General features: G+C 41.0%; 1 protein-coding gene across 7 annotated transcripts in view; it reads right to left on the reverse strand.

The window, feature by feature from the left end:
- Positions 1 to 19991, reverse strand: part of EPB41L4A (erythrocyte membrane protein band 4.1 like 4A) — a 193655-nt gene that overhangs the window by 64962 nt on the left and 108702 nt on the right. For all 7 annotated transcript variants that reach the window (XM_053294290.1, XM_053294293.1, XM_053294289.1 and 4 more), the window contains 4 exons: positions 10646 to 10697; positions 9412 to 9490; positions 5288 to 5385; positions 1479 to 1599 (listed from right to left, as the gene is read on the reverse strand). In XM_053294290.1, the coding sequence (XP_053150265.1) occupies positions 1479 to 1599; positions 5288 to 5385; positions 9412 to 9490; positions 10646 to 10697 (350 nt within the window). The remainder of the gene's footprint in view (positions 1 to 1478; positions 1600 to 5287; positions 5386 to 9411; positions 9491 to 10645; positions 10698 to 19991) is intronic.

The raw sequence follows: 19991 nt of genomic DNA on the forward strand, positions 1-19991 counted from the left end.
ATACAGCTGCCCCACACCAGTAATTTTGACATCAGCTCCAGCAGGGGAAACACGGCAGGAGAGGTAAGGACAATCTTCCCACGCCTTAAAGCAACCCCCTCCCTGCCTGCGAACCAGCTCGAATGCCAGTCTTCCAAACCAGTTCAGCAGTCTGAATAGACTGCCTAACCGGTTGGTTCACACCCCTATTAGTATGTCAGTCAATGGCATCTAGAATCACAGCAGAACACATTCGGATACAACGCAATGCAATATAAGGCCATACTAGATGTGACACTGGAGATGTGTGAATGCATCTCCAACACTTTTTTGTATTTAAAGAAAGTCCTATGTTGGGGAATAACTGTGATGAGGAAAGTTGCATGGTGCAGAGGGAAATTAATGCTTTCCACCCTGCAGTCCCAATTCAAATCAGCCCCTCTCAGGACTGCTTTCAGCTTTCAGCAACGTCAGGAAAATATATGCTAGAAATACATACAGGTCTGTCTTTTATAACAGTCCAGCACGCGTCTTTTCCATACCACTTCCTCTCTCCTGTTCTTTCACCTTGTTTTTCAATTATTATATTTGACTACATTCCTTAAAGCCATCTCATCAGTTCCAAATCTCTGCCTGCCAGCCCTCTCTCCTGCTCAACAGCCATTTCCCCCAATGTTGTTTTCCCACTTCACACACACTGGCATTCAATCCTGTGAGCCTTATCTCTTTCCTTATTTGGCTCCTCATTCCACAACTTAATCACCTGACTCAGTTATTAAATATGCTTTTTCCTTCTCCCTCACCTTTTTGATTAAGATGTGCAAGCTTCTGCCAAACAACTATGCTGACTGATGAGCTGATTAAGCTCATAAATTATAAGGACTTCTAGCCTTTTATAAAATATGCTTTTGTTGCTGCAGTTTCTCCATTTTATCTCTCTTACTAACTGTAGGTGGTGTCCTTCTGTACCTATAGAACTGTTATATCTGCTGGTGCTTTTTGCATTTTTATTTCTTACCTGTGCCTCTGGTTGGAAGTCCAAGTAACACACACTGTTATATTGTACGTAGGAGATTAAAAGCTAAGGAGACACACATGCCAGGCTTAAAAACATGAGTTATATGTATGTCTGTTACAGTGAAAGACAAGACTCTATAGCTCTGTTCAGGAGTTCACAGAAAGCCCACTGAATACACTTACAAGGCTTGAAATGGGTTGGAAGTTCTGGGTTGCAAACACTTCATGCTTTCTGCAGTGTTCGTCTGAAGAGACAACGCTGTTAAGTGTAAATGCACAACTTTCCATTATTGGGTGAGAGGGGTGTCCAGTCATTTGAAGCCTTGTTCAGTGGGTGTTCTGTGAACTTATAGCTGCTCTGATTTAAAACAGCAGTCAATAGTTAATTCCTCCTTATTTGCAGCACTGCTGCTTCATTACTGCCTTTTCTCTTGAACCAGCAGATTTCACATGCAATGTCAATTAATGTCACTAATTCTTACATCAGAGTTTTGTGTATTCGTTCTATGGCATCTTCTAGTTCTTCTTTCTGGTCTGGAACAAAGCGGTATTCTGAAACATAACCTGCAGTGTGCTTGTACGGGTCATAGTCTCCAAGTTCAGCTGTACAAGTGGGCAAGAAAAATAATTAGAGACATACTTTTTGTGTAATTTACAAAAACAGTTTTAACCTCTAGCTCAACCACTAGAAAACTGTATGACAATGCAAAGAAGAAGAAGAAGAAGAAGAAGAAGAAGAAGAAGAAGAAGAAGAAGAAGAAGAACTACCCATCTGGGAAGAACCCAAGGTGGTACAGATCAGGGTGGCCAACCTGAAGCTCTTCAGCATTTGTTGAACTACAACTCCCGTAATTCCCAGTAACAATAAGCTGGGGATGATGAGAGTTGTAATCCAACAAGAAGAACAGGAGAGTCTCCGGTTGGCCAAACCATAAAGATCCTTATTATTCGGACATACAGGTGGGTCACAACTTGATCAAATGTGGATCATACCATTGGCATCACCACTTTTTAATTGCTTTGCTTAGGTTTTTTGTTTGTTTAGTTTAAGAGAAAAAATATGGGAGAGGGAGAGAAAGGGAGAAAAGGAGCAAATAAGAGAAAAGAATTAAAAACTATCATGTATGGCAGGAGTGGCCAACCTGATACTCCCCAGCCGATGGATTAAAACACCCATCATCCCTAGCTACAATTTATTGCAGCTGGGGATGAAAGGAGTTCTAGTCCAACAGCTGAAAAGCCTCCAGGTTGGCTACCTCTGCCAAATATGGTAAAAAGCCATCTTGTAGGCTAGTGTCAAAGGTGGGTCCTGGATCTGGGGGGGGGGGAATTGCAGACTCCTGGTATAGATCCATTTAAAAAATAGAACAAACCCCTCTCACAATCTTCACAGAATTATTGCACTTATGGTAAGACAAGTGCCAATCATTCATCTAAAATTGGCACCCCAGTTCTATGCATATATGTCTAACCCAGAGTTACCAAAACTCTGGAAGCATATATTTTGACTGAATTGAAATTGAAAGCATATTTACATCTGGAAAAGGTTCACTTTTAGAGTAAGATAAATGCTACCCAATCAAACACTATGATTCTATGAAAATAAGGAGCAGTGAGTCCTGTAGACACACAATGTGCAACCCACTCAGACTATGGGCCATTCTGCTGCATTTCTGCATCAGGATTCGGAAATCCAATCATACCTGATGTAGGCATCCCGCAGAAGTGGAGGCTGAACAGAAAGAGGCAAGGCCACAGCAGTATATCATGCAGAGATGCAGCAGACAGTCTCCTGCGCAGATTGGTATTTTTAGCATACAGGAGCCTATAATTATTTAGTTAAAACTTATTTTTCATGGCTCCAATTTCATTTGCAGCACACAATAGTATGCTCCAACAGAAGGTTTGAGAATTAATGGCCTAAATGCTACAGAATAGTATGCACCATGCTATAAATTCCATGTTTTTAAGTGACACAAAGTGAAGCATGTGCTTCAACTTCCATTGAAACCAATGGCATTTAAAATGGACTTTGTTTTTATTGGACATTTTTCCCCATGAAGTTAACATGAAGTTAAGTCAGAAGTAGTTCACAACCAAGGTATACTGGTATAAATATTCACATTGTTGAAGCAGCATTTGGTTAGCAAACAGGAACTCCGCTAATTTTTTTCTGCTTTTTTAAAAATCCTTATATCCGAGATCAGGGTTAAGAGAGTATTGCTGACAGCTAATGTTAGGATTAAGCAAACTATACTATTCCAAGTAACATTCTCTGCCAGTGAATCTGATTTATGATCATCAATGTCTCCCCCACCTTCAGCACTGATGAACGTAAGATGGTGATACTGTTCATCTGATGAAAAAGAAGAGGAGCTGTGAACATGAGTACTTTAAACTGGAGTTAAGCATGAAGGTGAGAGGCAGTGGATGGATGGATCTTAGCATTGCTTGCCGTCACCCACATGGCTTCCCTTTTCAGTTCTCAACTACATAGCATGTGTTTTTATGGAATGGATGATCTGAAGTTATAACCAAAACACAAAACACAAAGAGCCAAAAAGTAAACGTTTGGTAGTTTATATAATACCTTGTAACATTCTAAACAAAAACAAAAAACCCATCCCCGTGGAAATACTCTATTGTTGTGAGAGAATCAAGTACAATACTGTTTTTACACACTTTCTCTATCATTTATGTATGAGAGCCCATAGTACCATGTTTCCCCGAAAATAAGACACTGTCTTATATTTATTTTTCCTCAAGGAGACACACTATGGCTTATTTTCAGGGGATGTCTTATTTTTATTAAGTGCGGTACAACAATCTACATTTATTCAATTATAGTTAAGTCATCTTCTTCTGGAACACTGTCATAACTCCAGGCTCGGACTGGCCCATAGGTCAACAGGGCATATTCCCGGTGCGCCCTACCCATGCGGTGCCCCTGCGCCCCAACTCTCACCCTTAATTACCTATTCTGCTCAAAACCTGGCGCCCTCCCCACATACATTCCGGCGCCCTCTCGGTGCCCCCAGTCCGGCCCTGCATAACTCTCATATGATCCATATACGACCCACAGACTGTTGCTGGTCAGTGTTGGGGAGCAGCAGCTTTACAGTGTTGGCGTCGCCGCTTCCCGGCATACTCTTGCCGCCTCCCGCACCACCGCGCCAGGAGGAGGGGAGATTTTCTGAGGAGATTTTCTGAGGAGATTTTTTACCGTACTTCGCTCTACCGTATGCCTCAGCTTGCAGCCTGCCACCCCTACCGGTATCGTTACGCCCCTGTCTGTGGGTCTCTCTCACCCCATACACACACACCAGGGGGATAGGGGAAAAGCTTCAGCAAGCAGCCTACTACTGAGCCAAGAGAGATCACCACTATGTCTTATTTTCGGGGTATGGCTTATATTGCACAGCTGCTTAGAAATCCTGCTACGGCTTATTTTATGGGTATGTCTTATTTTCGGGGAAACAGGGTAACTGAACCTGCCGTTTATTTTCAGCTTGAGTTTAAATTGCATATAAATTGGCTCTGCATAGTAAAGTACAGTGTACAAACACACACACAGAGTCTTGTGGCACCCTGAAAACTAAACAGATTTGTTGTGGCATAAGTTTTCATCAACTCAAGCCTACTTTATAAGATTAAAAAGAGGGCATCCGATGAAGTGAGCTTTAGTTCACTAACACTTATGCCACAACAAACCGTTTAGTCTTTAAGGTGTCAAGAGACTTGATTTTGTGTGCTTGCTACAACAGATTAATATAGCTCCACTCCCACCCCCTCCCCCAGAACTTAACTTGAAGAAGCAGCCATTTATAGTCCTCCACCTTTGATGCATTGCTATTTAGGTGTCAGTATAAGGGGGGGAGGTGTGTGCACATGCATGTGTCTTAAGGAATATAGATATATAAATCAAACAAACAAGACATAAAGCAGGTCCAGACTTAACACTAAATCATTATTAAACTATGGTTTGGCATTATTAGCAAGAGCTTTGGACTTGCACACTTCCTCTTCCCCTTCACGTGCCAGAGAAGGAAATTTGCTCTTTTCATTCCTGGCTTAAAACAAACTGTGCAATTGTTTGTTGCAAACCCAACAAAGAGGAGAGAGAGAGAGAGTGTGTACACAAGCTAAGATACACCTAGGGAGGGGGGCAGGGAGTGTACAAGCCTGAGGCTTATGCTGGTAACACTAAATAAACTATGGTTTAGCATTACGTCTGAACCTGCCCACAGCATCAACAAGGGAAATACAGTACAGGTTGACCAAAAGCACATACACTGTATTGCATAAGCTCCCAGCTGAGCAGCAATGTTGATAGGACAAGGCAACCGGCCTTGCAAGACATCTTGTTTCACCTGTAAAAACACTTGGTACCTAAAACAAAGAGAGAAAGCAAAATTACCATACAATTATAAAGATCCTAATGTGCTAATATTTCACTGTCACAATTTATTAAGAAGGAACACTGGCTGACATCCAGACTAATGTTGCATGTGCTAAAATGTGTTTATGTGCATAATGGAGAAATGGCAATATTTGGCAATCTCCCCTTCCCTATGCAGCCCACTGTGCCTCCTGAAAAATATGTCCCCAGGGAGACATATTGGGCTGCATACAGAGGAGCAGACTGGCAAAAATCACCCCTCTCCCACTGAGCACGCAACATTCGTCTGGAAGTCAGCCACGATTTTACTCTTTTAGGAGGGAGCAGGCAGCACAAAGTCAGATTTATAGTCACATTTTGTTTCATTTGAAATCTCCGCTGCAGATGACAGTACGGGAGTTCTTTTTCTTTCAGATGAATCAGATTTTATTTGGGGGGAAACCAAAGCAGGGGAGGGAGGGAATGCAGTGTACTCCCCTCTGGCACATAAGTTATGCTAATATAAACGATATGCTGTAAAACGCACTACTGCGAACTCACAAAAAATATATTTTTAAAAATGATAGAAGGTTGGCATCACTAGTAGTTGCCTCAGGATACCTCTACATGACTAATACAAATTGTTTTTGTACCAACTTAAGTGCCATAGCTTCTTTGAAGGAATCCTGGGAACTGCAGTTTTGTGAGGATGCTGGGAAATCACTTTAGAGTTCTTTAGTGCCTAGTCTCATCTCAGAAATAGCATGCTGAGCATTTATCTTAAGACAGCTATTTCAGATAGTATGCAGTGTACACATGCCCAAGCATTGCCTTCAATGACAATTTTAATTTGCTTTCTGCATATGCACGTACATTACAAGCAGAATGTTTGTAGTGGCAAAAATAATGTCATATGAGTTTTGTCAGGGTTGGTAGCTAAGAAGGCAAGCCAGGAGGCAGGTCAGCTGGCCCAGGACATCTATAGCAACTCAGTTCACACCATGGAATAGTTACGGAAGGAGGCCAGAAACAGCAGTAATATATGGCCAGATGAGACCCTCTTGGCTCTTCCTATCACTTCATCCTCCTGGCCTTGGCAGATGCAGGACATCCTCTGCAGAGCAGCAGAAGTCAGGTCTGCAATTCTTCTTGTCTGCAAACTGTCTTGGTACTTCAGGAAAAGGCACCTGGGCCCGGCTGCTACACAGCCAAGGTCAAGATCCCTAGCGCCAGACACGCAGCTTCTTCCTCCCCTCCACTTCCCACCACGCTCTCCCTCTCCCTCACAGTGTATTTAGGCTTAAAATGACAATTTACTAAATTGCCACAATTTGGCATAGGAAAAAGAAAAGATTTCATAGAACCACTTTGCTATCAATCCGTCCAACAGAAGGGGTGGAGGGTAACCCATACCTTGATTTCCAAGTTATTAATCAGAGTTGCTATGTGGGCAGAAACAATCTGTGTGCTCCCAGTGGATCCTAGCCAATCTTTGTATGAGAAACATGTATTGAACACAAGCTCACTGGATGTATGATATGGTTGTACAAAGTGATGCTTCCTTGGATTAGAGTACTAAAACATAGCAACAAATCACTGGTGGAATATTAACAGCAAACTAGATGGATTTTTTTAAAGAGTTTAGACTTTAATTGCCATCCAGCCTGCACACAGAGTAGTAATAGCAGCAGGTTCTGTAGCTGATTATTCTTCCAGGGCCATCTTTTCCCACTACAGATGGAATTGAAAATGGTTCTGGAAAAGCATAGGACAACTATATCAAACCTTCAGAGCGGGCATGACACTGCAGTTCATATACACTTTTAGTCTATTCAGTCATAGGCATGCTTGTTTTTTTGCAGATTAATATTACATCATTGTGCTAGTAAAAACTAGTCTGCCTACTTTACTTCCACTATGTGTCCCTACACCTGTAGCAAATTTGGTCCAAACTGGTTAGGTGGTTCACAAGTTAGCCCACTTGCGCTTCAAATGTTCACATGACCACCACCATCTTGAATTGGGGTGGATGACATCATCACAAACAATGGCACTGAGGTGTCCCTGTGTGTCATTCAATACAACTGTATGAAATTTGGTTCATATTGCTTAGACAGTCCAGAAGTTAGCCCACTTGCATCTCAAACGTTCACGTGTCTGCTGTCTTGAATTGGGATGGATGACCTCATCACATACTACCCCATTGAGGTGACCCTATGTGTTCCTACAGCTGTAGCATATTTGGTTCAAATCAGTTGAAATGATTTGATGATGATGTCATCCAGCCCAATTCAAGATGGCAGACACAAACATTTGAGGCGCAATTGGGTTAACTTGTGAACTGCCTAACCAATTTGGACCAAATTTGCTACATATGTAGGGGCACATAAGAATGGGTCAACAGCGTGGTTTGTAATGATATCATCCACCCCGATTCAAGATGGCAGATGCATGAATGTCTGAGGCGCAAGAGGACTAACATGGACTGCCTAAACAATTTGGACCAAATTTAGTCCAACTGTAGGGATAGTGAAAGGAAGGTAGGCAGTTTAGTTCTTACTAGAGCAACTTGTTTTAAAATCTAGTCGTTGTTCACAAGGTTACAGTTTCTTTACAAGAGTTAGCTAAGGGATAACCATCCCTTAGGGATGGGAGTTAAGTGGGATAACCATCTCTCTTTTAAAAAATTGGGAATGAAACAATAGTGCTAGTACAAAAGTAGCTATAGAATTATCTATTTGGGAGTAACACATACAATTGCACATAGCAGTGCACTATTTGTTCTTCCCTTCTGTCCCCCTCATCTGCATGCAGACTGTGCTCGCTGGATCAGGCTACAGATTGAATATATCCACTTAAAATGCAGCACAATTAGCATTTCATGAGAACATAAGAAGCTGCCATAAACCGAGTCAGAACATTGGTCTATCTATCTCAGGACAGTCATCCCTTCCCAACTGCAAGGGTTCAATTCCTGGAAACCCTCACGGTTGGCAAATTCGCAGTAGATGAACCATTGGTTTCAATGGCAAGTGGGAGTTAGGGCAATCGCAGTTGCAAAGTGAATGGGAAAAGGTAAAAAAATTGAAAGAATCCTCCCTAACCCCCATAAATGACCCCACCCCCACGAAATTAAAAAATAGTCACCAAACCATGGATACTCAGGTCACAGTTGGAGAGGGCAGTCACAATTTCCCAGTCACTGATACAGGGGCAACTGTACTGTCTAGATCGACTGGCAGCGGCTTCGCCAAGGCTGCAGGCAGGAGTCTCTCTCAGCCCTATCTGGAGATGCCAGGGAGGGAACGTGGAACCTTCTGTATGCAAGCATGCAGATGCTCTTCCGAGAGCGGCCCCATCCCCCAAGGGGAATATCTTACAGTGCTCACATGTAGTCTCTTTTTCAAATGCAAACCAGGGTAGACCGTGCTTAGCAAAGGGGACAGTTCATGCTTGCTACCACAAAACCAGGTCTCCTCTCATATCTTTCCTACCGGTATGAATCTAAAATAATGGCTTCAGATCACTACCTAATAAAGTATGAGATATTAGTCTTTCATTATGAAACCTTGTTATACTGTGTATGGGCTGATCTGCTTTGAAAATAAATGAACTAAAAATTATTGGTTACAGTTATCAGGGGGAGGGGAGGCAAAACGATAGGAAAGCAACAAACTCTTTTCTAGTTGCAGATCCATTGTGGAACACATATCTGGGAATGACCCAAATAATAATAATTCCTGTTACAATCATTGAAAAGCTCTGACACAATCCAAACAAAGACAAGACACATTAACTTGTACCTAATGACAACAGTGGAATTTAAATGTGATTTTCCAACTACTTTTAAACACCAGGTTTTGTAAGAAATAAAGTTAATCGGAGGTTTTCCTCTCTCTTTTAAAAAATACACAATCCACCATTCCTCTCTCTTTTAAAAATGCAAAACCACTCCATGAACTTATACGATTATTTTTACTGGCTACTTTAAAAGCACCTGCAGTGTCATAATACTAATGGCTAAATGCATACAATACCTGGTGATTTCTTCTTTTAGCTTGCATGGATCTTCTGCATAAAATTTAACACCAAAGTACAGTGTATATGGTGGGCCAGCTATTAGAATTAAGAAAACAAATTAATTTTTTGAAGAACACATACTACAGAAAGATCTGTATCTGTTTCAGAAGACTTTACTGAAGAAAATGAACTTGACTGTAGCCCTGTTTATGTAAGAGCTATAAGACATATGTAACAGCTCTCCCATTTTTCAAAAACTGCTTGCATTAGGTGTCTTTCAAAGGTGTCTTTCCTCCAACGGAAAGAGTTTCCTCAGGAGGAAGATCCTCCAGGAGGAAGATCCTCCAAGCACCTTCTATGAAGAACTGATATGACTTGCCAACACTCCTAGCGAACTGGTTGTACCCTTGTATAAAGCAGAGGCCAGAAGCCATCAACAATTGTGCCTTTACAAATCCCACTGAAATCAATTAGAACTGCACAGGAACGCTTAGCAGATTGTCCAATAACTACTACAGAAAAATACTCTGGTATGTTTCATTAGTTTTCAGTGGCTGTTGAGCTCTCTGAAAATTGTTTTGTTAGGATTTGCCCATTTAAGGCACACAGGTAATTTATACATAATGTTTTATATCTGATATGTGCAAGCACATTCCTGTGTCAAATACACAGATTCATCAGATTGGATAAATGTAAATGGCTACAGTCCTATAAATGTGTGTTTCAAAGTATGTTGAATAAAAGTGTTACATGTTTCTAATATACACCAGAAGGATCCATCCAGCCTTACCTAATATATCACTGTATTCACCTCTCCCTCACCATTTTTCTCAGCTGTGCAATCCCTAGTCCTACTGTGATGTTCTCCTGCTTGTAGATTGCTTTACAAGTTGTGCCAGTCTAAATTCCAAAGTCACTTATCATGCTTCTTGAATCTTATTTCTGTTTTAAGATTCAAATCAAATGCAATCTCAGCTTATATAAAGTTCATGTCATTTAGAAATTTCAAAATTCTATTACTGTGAAGAATGGTTTAATCAGAAGAAATACCTGTGCCCCCAGAACGAGTAGTAATAGAAGAGCTAATACTCAGTGTATACAATTTTTCTATATATAGCAATATGGATCGAGCTCAAGAAACTGTAAAACTATCAGAACACCATACTCAACACTGCAGCCTCTGTGCATGTGATATTTTCTATACTTCTCTACCATCAAACAATGCTTAGGAAAGGCATATTATATACATACTGTTTATGAGTTCCTTGTGTTCTGTAAGGGTCTTTGCAGGATCCAGCCAGTACTGTAAGAGTAGTAATAAAAAGTAGTCATTTTGTTGTACATACATACACACACCACTCTACATTAAGAAACATTTTTGCTTTTGCCCTTGAAAGAAGAACCTAATGGAAACCTAAGACAAACTGGAAACCACATATAATATGCTTCTAGAAGATTATGAAAAACACAACTTGCTTCCCCCTAAGCCAGGGCTGCAGTACAACTTCAGCCCTCCAGCTGATGTTGAACTATGACTCCCATCAGTCCTAGCCACAGTAGCTAATAGTCATGGTTGATGAGTTGTAGTGCAACAACAACTGGAGGGCCAATGTTGTGTGACCCTGCCCTAAGCCCTGCAGCCATACATTAACACCACACACAACGCACACACATCTGTAAGTTAATTTTTCTCATTAAAGCTTAATTTTGCTCTTGGGCTCAAAAAGCACAATACTTTATTGAACTGAGGCTACTTTAATTCTAATGCAACCACCACCATTCTCAGACTGTAGAACTAATGAAGAAACAAATGTTGTGTATCTCCACAAAATTAAAGATGGATTGTCTACTTGTTACTAGATTATCTACCAACTCTGCTTTCAACTCATGTAATTTGCACTCGTGCACACAGAACATACAATTTTCACTTGTTCCTCCTTCCCTCTCCAAACTCTGCCCCACCCCCAAATCTGTTCCTGATATTTGGGGAACCCCAGGTTTGGAGGGGCAGATCATCAGACAGAGAAAAGGGAATCAGCAAGCCCCAGCCCCTCACCCAAGCAAAAGGAAGTGATGGGGGAAAAACTATCGAGTATAAGAATTCAAGTCTGGAATTGTATCACTTTATTAATTATTATACATTGCATTTCTGCCAATAATTTGAGGCAGGTAACAGGTTACAACTCAAATTAAACGGCTTACAATTTAATAGAAACAATGTAACAGAAAGAGGAACCAGCATGTAAAATAACGTATGCTATGTTCTATACATCAATTGGTGTCCTGCTGGCATTAGATATATTGTAAATATTAGCGGTGGTGATGGTAGTAGTGCAGGTGGTGGCAAAAGCTTTGTCCTTTAAATGATCTTTATGCTTGTTATTTCATTGTTGAAATAACATCCAACATTATCTGTTATTTGTTGACCCTTGTATTATGACAAAGATCATGAACTGAAGCTAAGTAAGGGATTTTTCTGAACTAAATTGCTAAATCAGTGCTTAAGATCCTGCATGTAAAATCTCAACGGGTAGCATTTAAATTGAGTTCGGGGCAATGTAAATTTGGTCAAATGCTTAAAGGTAACTTCTTGTTATGGAAATACATATATTTGTGTACTTTCAACAATGAAGCTGTGGCTAAGAAAGACCTTCATTAATGGATAGTACTAAAAATGGGAACTTTGAACAGTGCTAGCCTAAAAACACATTCTTATTAAAAGCAAAATCTCAAAACCATCTAGTCTTATGCCCCTTTCATTACTGCCACACAAAGGTATAAACTAAGGATACCTCAAATATCCATGCCTTTTTTTTATCCCTAGCCAAATTGGCACACTTACAATTGCAAATAAGTGTTAGTAGCAACATGTTACCAAATACTTCTTACAAACACATCAAAGAAAAGGAAAAGAAAAAGAAAGGGCTTGTAGGTCAATATGTTTCTCAATTGAGCCAATGTTGAGGAATGAAGGTGAAGCAGAAACCAGTCTGTTTTTAAGAGTAAACAATAAGCAAATGCCTGGCCTGAATGGGAAATCTGCACAATAATCTTGTCTTCTAGATAACTCAGAAGCAAAACAGAGCATGCTCTGGAAGTTGATGATAGTTGTGAAGTATGCCAACAGACAAAGGGGGGAAAAGTAGCGTTATATAGTCTTCCTAAGCATTTTTACATAAAAGCCAAACGCTTCTCCATAAACTTGTGAATAACAGCTCTGTCTTCACTATGACCACCGTTACTTATTTTTCAAATAATATATTAATTGAACATGACACAAATATCAGAATGTGTATTTTTTTAAAAAGCAGCAGCAAATTACAACTCCTCCTTTGGTTTAAGCGTAAAAAAGGAAAAAGGAATACAATCTCCATGGGTAGAGGCAATTCAAAACAATTGGAGAAGCACCTGCAAATTCACAGCAGCTATTTGAGCTCCTTGCAGAAATAATCATCAAAATGCTGGTTCCTAGCACATTATTCAAGTGTGTGTGGAATTTGCTTCAGGTTGTTTTAACATTAATAGTCGAGTTGCCAAGCCTTTATAGGGCTCCGTCACAACATGAAGCTGCACAATTACAATAGTATTTGCTAGTAGTTCAGCTTCAAAAGGGTATGTATCAGAGTGATGGCAGGCTTGATGTTTTATGGTCCAAATTCCTAAGGTGGACTTCTGTCCATAGGAGAGAAACAAGCAAACTGCACACCCATACCTTTAGAATGAAAACAGTCCACCACTTTCATTAAAAGCAACAGAATCAAAAACAGCCTGGGGAAGAGACAAAAGCATGGACAGAAAACTATAAATCTACCTGACCAATATTTCAAACACCTCTTCGAGGAGAAAGCTATGAATCTTTACCATGGCTCACTCATACCCCTTGAGGGTTCAGTGTTCCCATATAGCCATATAGTATTTCCTGGTCACACTGCTATCCATACAACTTCTTAAGAAGGCCCCTTTGTCTGTGTGCAATTATGTCTCTGTCTTTCCACTTCACCCTCTGCTCAGTATATCCATGATGCTGCTCAGGGGACCCTCACAGGCGACCTTTTCAGTCTGAACAGCAAAACCAGCACACTACTGAGGTCTAAACTATATTTGATGACAGAAGATATGTCTTTCAACTCAGGTCTATGCCTACCATATATGAAGTGGGGGCCAAATGAAGGAACTAAGGGGCTACTGAATCTCTGCATTTCTTTCTGCAGAATGTCCATTTTTTAAAACATGGCAAAAATTTATAAACTATAAACTCTTCAGTGATAAAGCCAAGCAAAACCACATGGAAAATAAGTTGTACATTCCACTGATGCACTGTTGTAATTAATGTTCTTTAAGTGGTAATAAATCATTTTGGTTGTGTGTTTTTAAAAGAACCATGCCACAATTGTGTACTGGGTCAAATTTAGGTCAAACACTCTGAACCTGTTTGTAAGAAACCATTAACTAGGTTGAAAAACTTTCCATTCACCATGATGTCAATCATCTACAGCAGCTCAAAGTCTCACACACAACCTTCTCTCTTTCTCCCTTACCCTGTCCACTTTGGCAGGGTCATTGCCTGGTCAGCTGGCCCTTTATGCTCACATCTTACAGCAGAAAAGAGAGGAACAGGTTCATAAATTCTCTTTGCAGCTTCACCACATTGCTCCATAGTTTCAAGCATACTAGGGTTGTGCACGGCCCTTTTTCAGCTAAACCCTTAATGTGTTATTCCGTAGATCATTCGGCTTTGTGATGGCCCACTAGTCACTGCTAAAGGAAAAGATTGCTAAAGTCTGTCAACTGTTTTTCTACCTGGGGCACATTAATAAAGGAGAGGGGGGGGTGATGGCTTAAAGATACTTGATGGAATAATTCTCCCAAGTTGAATCTCAAAGAGAACTACAAATAACACTTTAATAATCACAGACTATCCAATTTTTTTTCATTTCATTCAGAAATACTCTTAGAACATTATAATAGTTTTTCTCTTTTATGCTCATTAAAATATGCAGTTCATTTGAACGTATAATAATACATTGGAATGTATAAAAGTTAGAGATGTGAAGGCCTGGGTGGGGGACTCCAGAAAACAGCCCCCCCCCATGGGGAGGAACCCCAGTTTTTTTACGTGAAAGAAAGAAAAAAAATTCTGGGTTTCCCCCCAGGTCTTTAGATCTCTAATAATATATAATTAAATATATTAAAATGTCTTAACAGGAACAGTGGCCATTAGACTGAGACATGCGGTCAGAGATGTGGGACTCAAGGTTTTCCACTGAAAGTTCTCCAAACAGAAATTTTCCCCATGTTTTATTTTCCCCACTTCTAAAATGTCATTGAATCATCTAAATGTCTATTTCATAAATTTCATTAGTAACAACAATCAATGGATGCCTTTGCAATATTAGCAAGTTCAGTAATTTCAAAGTTGTAATTAATGCTTTTCAAATTATTTTTCCTAGGAAGTACATGAGAGAGTATTTGTGTTTTATCGATTTATGGAATATTCCAATAAAAAAATCTTTCCATATCAAGCTTTGAATTCTTATCAGTATAACATATAAGCTAAATTAACTGGCTTTATTAATTCCACGCCCTATCCCCCCACCAAATTTCAGTTCAACAACTTGGATACTTGAAAAGTTTTGACGCACAATGTGGAAAATTAATATGGTGGAGTGATTAACATATAGGTCAAATGACATGCCAAATAAGTTCACAGTCTATGCCTTTTGCAGAGGGAATCAGGAAATTTTGCTCAGTAAAATTTTCTGAGTATCTTTCCCTCAAAATTTAATGCAAAAGCGAGAGGAAAAAATGCTTGGGATTTCCCCCGCAAAAGTATTCTAATTCAAAATTTTCTAGAAAACCCACATCTCTTCCTAGGGCTAATCTGGCCATATTCATTTTTGCATCCCTTACCACCATTTCTCGTGAACAGAACAGAACTTCATTACAGTCATAGACCAATATACAAGAAATACAAACAATGCATCATGTAAATAAAATTTGAAAAGAACAGAGAAATATATAAACTACTTAAGAAATGCATTACTAAAGATCAGATCGAGTTTTGCAGATTATAAAACAAAACCTGGCCACTATATTAATATTTTTTTCATCTGGGTTAAGTAATAAAAACTTCAAATAAAAATCATCAGAGTGTCCTAAAAACTTAGACAATAAGGGGGAGATTAATCTCAAGCGGGCTTCCTTAAAAAAATCACAATGTAAAATTGAATGTGTACTGGTCTCCACTTGGCCAGAACCGCAAGGGCAGAGACGGGTGGGGAAAGGGATGCCCTTGAACCTGTCCTCTAAAACGGCAGATGGAAGGGCATCCATTTGGGCTAATGTCAATGCACGTCTGAATTTGGGGATAATAATAGAATACAGATAGCCTGCTGGCTTGAGATTAAACTATTGTGCCCCGAAATAGATGGTCTTAGAAATAGAAGCAGCTTCCTCTTGCAATGCTACATCAATGATGCGTTGTTTGATCTCCCCCTTAGCCCGATCATTGCCCATCTGCAGCAGAACCTCTGGAGAAAACCCATAGTAAGTCAATTTATCACTAATCAATGAAAACCATTTACATTTAAATGAATCATTCTTAATGAAGGAAGCCAAGCCTGAGCTGGAGGACATAAATTTTAACCAGAATAGGAAAATAGTTCTCCAGGCTCCGGGTTCCATTTGTAGCAGGCCAACCTCTCTTCTCAATACCACCGATGGAACACGAGGGACAACTAATAAGGATCTCAGGAATTTAGCTTGCAAAACTTCTAAATTCGAGAAGTTTTGAGGTGGACCTAACTGGGCATCGTAAAACAACTGAGAATACACTTTGGTGGTAAACAGTTTAACTGCTGTTGGGATAACAGAAGCACTTCTCGAATAGTACAAGGAAGTTATGAGTTTTGCAGTGAGTTGAGCCGACATCAGAAAGGAATTATAATGGGCATGACGAGACCCTGAGGAGTGAAAAACAACTCCAAGGTACTTGAAAGAATTGACTTAGGCTATCTTATGGCCATTCAAGGACCAATTGTGGAGTCTAGGGTCCTTAGCAAAGACCATAATCTTGGTTTTTTGATAATTTATCACGATAGCCTCTTGAGTGCAAAATTTTGATAAGAGAATCAAAGCACATTTCAAGCCAATTGGGGTTTGAGATAGAACTGCCATATCGTTGGCATATAGCAAAACGGAAATATGCCTATTAGCAATTTTAGGGGGATGGGTGAAGGGACTGGAAACAAAGGACACTACAGAATTGATATAAAGATTAAATAACATGGGAGCTAATAAACAACCTTGACGGACCCTCCTACAAGATGGTATGGCAGCTGACAAAGCCACAGATGCAGTATAGCAGACCTTCAGCAGGGCACCATTATAAAGGGAAATTATCAGAAGTAGCAGCCTCCTGTCTATTCCTAGATCCCATAATTTCTGCCAAAGCCTCTCCTGTGAAATTAAATCAAAGGCAGATTTAAAGTCAATAAAGGCTGCATAAAGCCCATGAGCTGGCTTGGTGGAATATCTCTAGGAAAGAAATTGAAGGATAAGAGCATCCATTTCTCTAGTGATACAGACCAAGTGATGTTGCAGGGGGAAGGATTGTGTTCACTGTTCCCTCTAAGGTGTGTGCATGCACATGCACCAACCCCCAGGTCCCTGTGCAGCAGTTTCTGGCAGGTGTGCAGTCTCTGCTACACCCACCTCCAACTGCCCCCTTCTCCCCCGATGGGTTGCCGCTGCACCGCCTTCCCTCCCTCCCTCCCTACCCCCCAAACCACCACCTCCTCCAGTTCTGGCTGCAGATCTCGTGTGACTTCTGGCAGACGGAGCCAGAGGACGGACAAAGGGAGGAGGACGGGAGACAGTGGCAGCGGCTGCCCCACCCCCACCCCCCCGTGACCTCCCGGTAGCCCAGAGAGACTGGAACTGGGAGCCTGAGGGCAGGGGGGAGGAGAATGGGAGGCGGAGGCTCCCACCAGAGGCTCCCCCTTGAAGCCCAGAGAGGTCGGAACTGGGGGCGGGGTGGGGGGCAAAGGTAAAAAAAAAATTGCTGGCTGGGTGACACCTTGCTTTTTGCTCTCCTCATGCCTCTCTGAAGAAAGCCGTGGGAAAGCAAGGGCCTATCTCAACATTTTTCCCAGCGCCCATTCCAACCTTGCTACCCCCCTGGCTAGAATATTCCTTTATTTTCATTGTATACAAAAGCTTAAGCTCTTCATTTCCCCCACAGCCCATGGCTTGGGGCACTTTTCCCACACCATGGAACCTATGCTTTTGTGCAGACACATTTGTGTTCTAATCTTGTCCTGTCCCCCATGTCCATACAGATTCTGCATATGCTCAGAGGCACTGTGTCTTTAGGTGTGTTTTTAAAAACTGAAGCAGGTTCCCTTCACAAAGGAAAAAGTAACACTATTTATATATGCTCAGAGATGCACCCAGTCTGCAGTGTTATCAGGGATGCAGAGGAAAGGGGAAACTGTACCAGAGTCCTATAAGACTGATGGTCCTCAACGTACTATTACTATTGTTATTTACTAAAAGTTTTGTTGGGGGGGTATGCATGCACAGGAAGTGGACCTCACGATTACGTTTTGCCTCAGGCCCTGAGTTACCTCTCTGTGGCCATGGTTGTTCTAGCCAAAGCCAGTATAAGAAAACACTGGCATTTGACTATGCAGTGCCCCTGGGTATGTTGACTTGTTACACCTGCTAACTGGGCAAAGAGGACCCTTTTTAAACGTGGTGATTCTCTCTATTTAGCAGGGGAAGAGTAACTGGTTCTATCCAGCCCCCACACAGTACCTACAGTGACTGTTGCTGGTGTCTATCTTATGCTTCTTTTTAGATTGTAAGCCCTTTGGGGACAGGGATCCACCTTATTTATTTATTATTTCTCTGTGTAAACTGCTTTGGAAACTTTTGCTCTAAAGCGGTATATAAATTGTTGTTGTTGGTGGTGGTGTTTTTGAAAACGTTCCCCAGATCCTGATTAGTACAAGGATGGGCCAAGAATTCCTGTAGGTCTCTCTCCTCCTCAGAAGTTTCCTAAACCAAAATAACTGAGTCACTCTTCTGCCCCTAGAGCCAGGATGTTGCCTTCCTTATGCCCACTGGCAGAGCTTGCTGTAGCCAGCCCATTTCATGTTGTAGTATATCTTAGGGACCGGAGCTGGTGGCCTGGGGGTGGGGGAGGTAAAAAAAATTGTGCGGAGTGCACTTTGCACACTGCATTAATTAACTGGTGTGAGAGTAAGAGTCTGTTATGTGTGCACACTGCCTTGATACTGCCACCCAGAACAAAACTCTTTCCACTCACTGATTATAAAAATTAGAGGGAACACCGATTGTGATATGGCTTCTGTGAGAGCACACCAAAACGTTTATTTCACCAACAGATGGACAAATTTTATTTACGGATTTATAAAAATCTTCATTTGTCCCAGTAAAAACAATATATAATTTTGAACAACCTGTACCAAACCAGGGGCTTGCTGGCATGACTCCCCTGTCCCACTAAGTCTGCCGGCACAAACATTCACAGCCCAGCAAACCCAGGAACCAGATACCACACCACATGTACCACCAGCACAAAGCCCAACAGCACTCAGTTACATACATCTAACCCAGGTTAGATCACTGGTGATAATGTCAATTCAAAGAGTGGAAAGGAGAAGCAAGCAACTAGATTCAATTCACCCTACTCCCTCCAACAACATATGATTGGTTACTGCTGATTATCTTAATCAACTACTACCGTAGATGGAGCTTTGAAGTGTCAGGTACACACAGAAGCGTAATGGGATCAATGTGTGAATTCAGTGAGCTCAGTGAGCCAGCACGGTGTAGTGGCTAGAGTGCTGGACTAGGACCGGGGAGACCCAAGTTCAAATCCCCATTCAGCCATGATACTAGCTGGGTGACTCTGGGCCAGTCACTTCTCTCTCAGCCTAACCCACTTCACAGGGTTATTGTGAGGAAAAACTCAAGTATGTAGTACACCACTCTGGGCTCCTTGGAGGAAGAGCGAGATATAAATGTAAAACTAAATAAATAAGTAAATAAATAATTCTTAAATCTTCAAAAGATAAATGTCCAATGCATTTGAAATGAGAATTGGGATAAGAACTTAAGAGGAAGAATGGGGGAAATTGCATGTCCATCATGATACAAAAGAGTTGCTTGCTCTTACTCTCTCAATTAAAAAAACCTTCTTGAAACAATCAAGATCTAGTTAATAAGGGTATACTTAGTCAGTTGACAGAAACTTGCAAGGCCCATTCTGTATTCAATTTCCAGTACGTGTGTGGCCATGGGCAAATTGCTTAATTTTTCTGCCTCCGTTTCATCACGGAAATATATGTTGCCAACACACTTCACCTTGAGTCAGAGAATCAAGCTTCAGGGATTGGTGGGCCACTGTGTGAAACAGGATACTGGACTGGATGGGCCTTGGGCCTGATCCAGCAGGGTTGTTCTTATGATTCAAAGAGCAAGTTGCATCATATTTATCTGTCTATCATATTTGTATACCGTCCCAAATGTATGTCTCTGGGTCGTTTGCAACAATATAAAAACAAGACAC

The sequence above is a fragment of the Hemicordylus capensis genome, chromosome 2 (genome assembly GCF_027244095.1).
Source record: "Hemicordylus capensis ecotype Gifberg chromosome 2, rHemCap1.1.pri, whole genome shotgun sequence".
Taxonomy (NCBI): Eukaryota; Metazoa; Chordata; class Lepidosauria; order Squamata; family Cordylidae; genus Hemicordylus; species Hemicordylus capensis.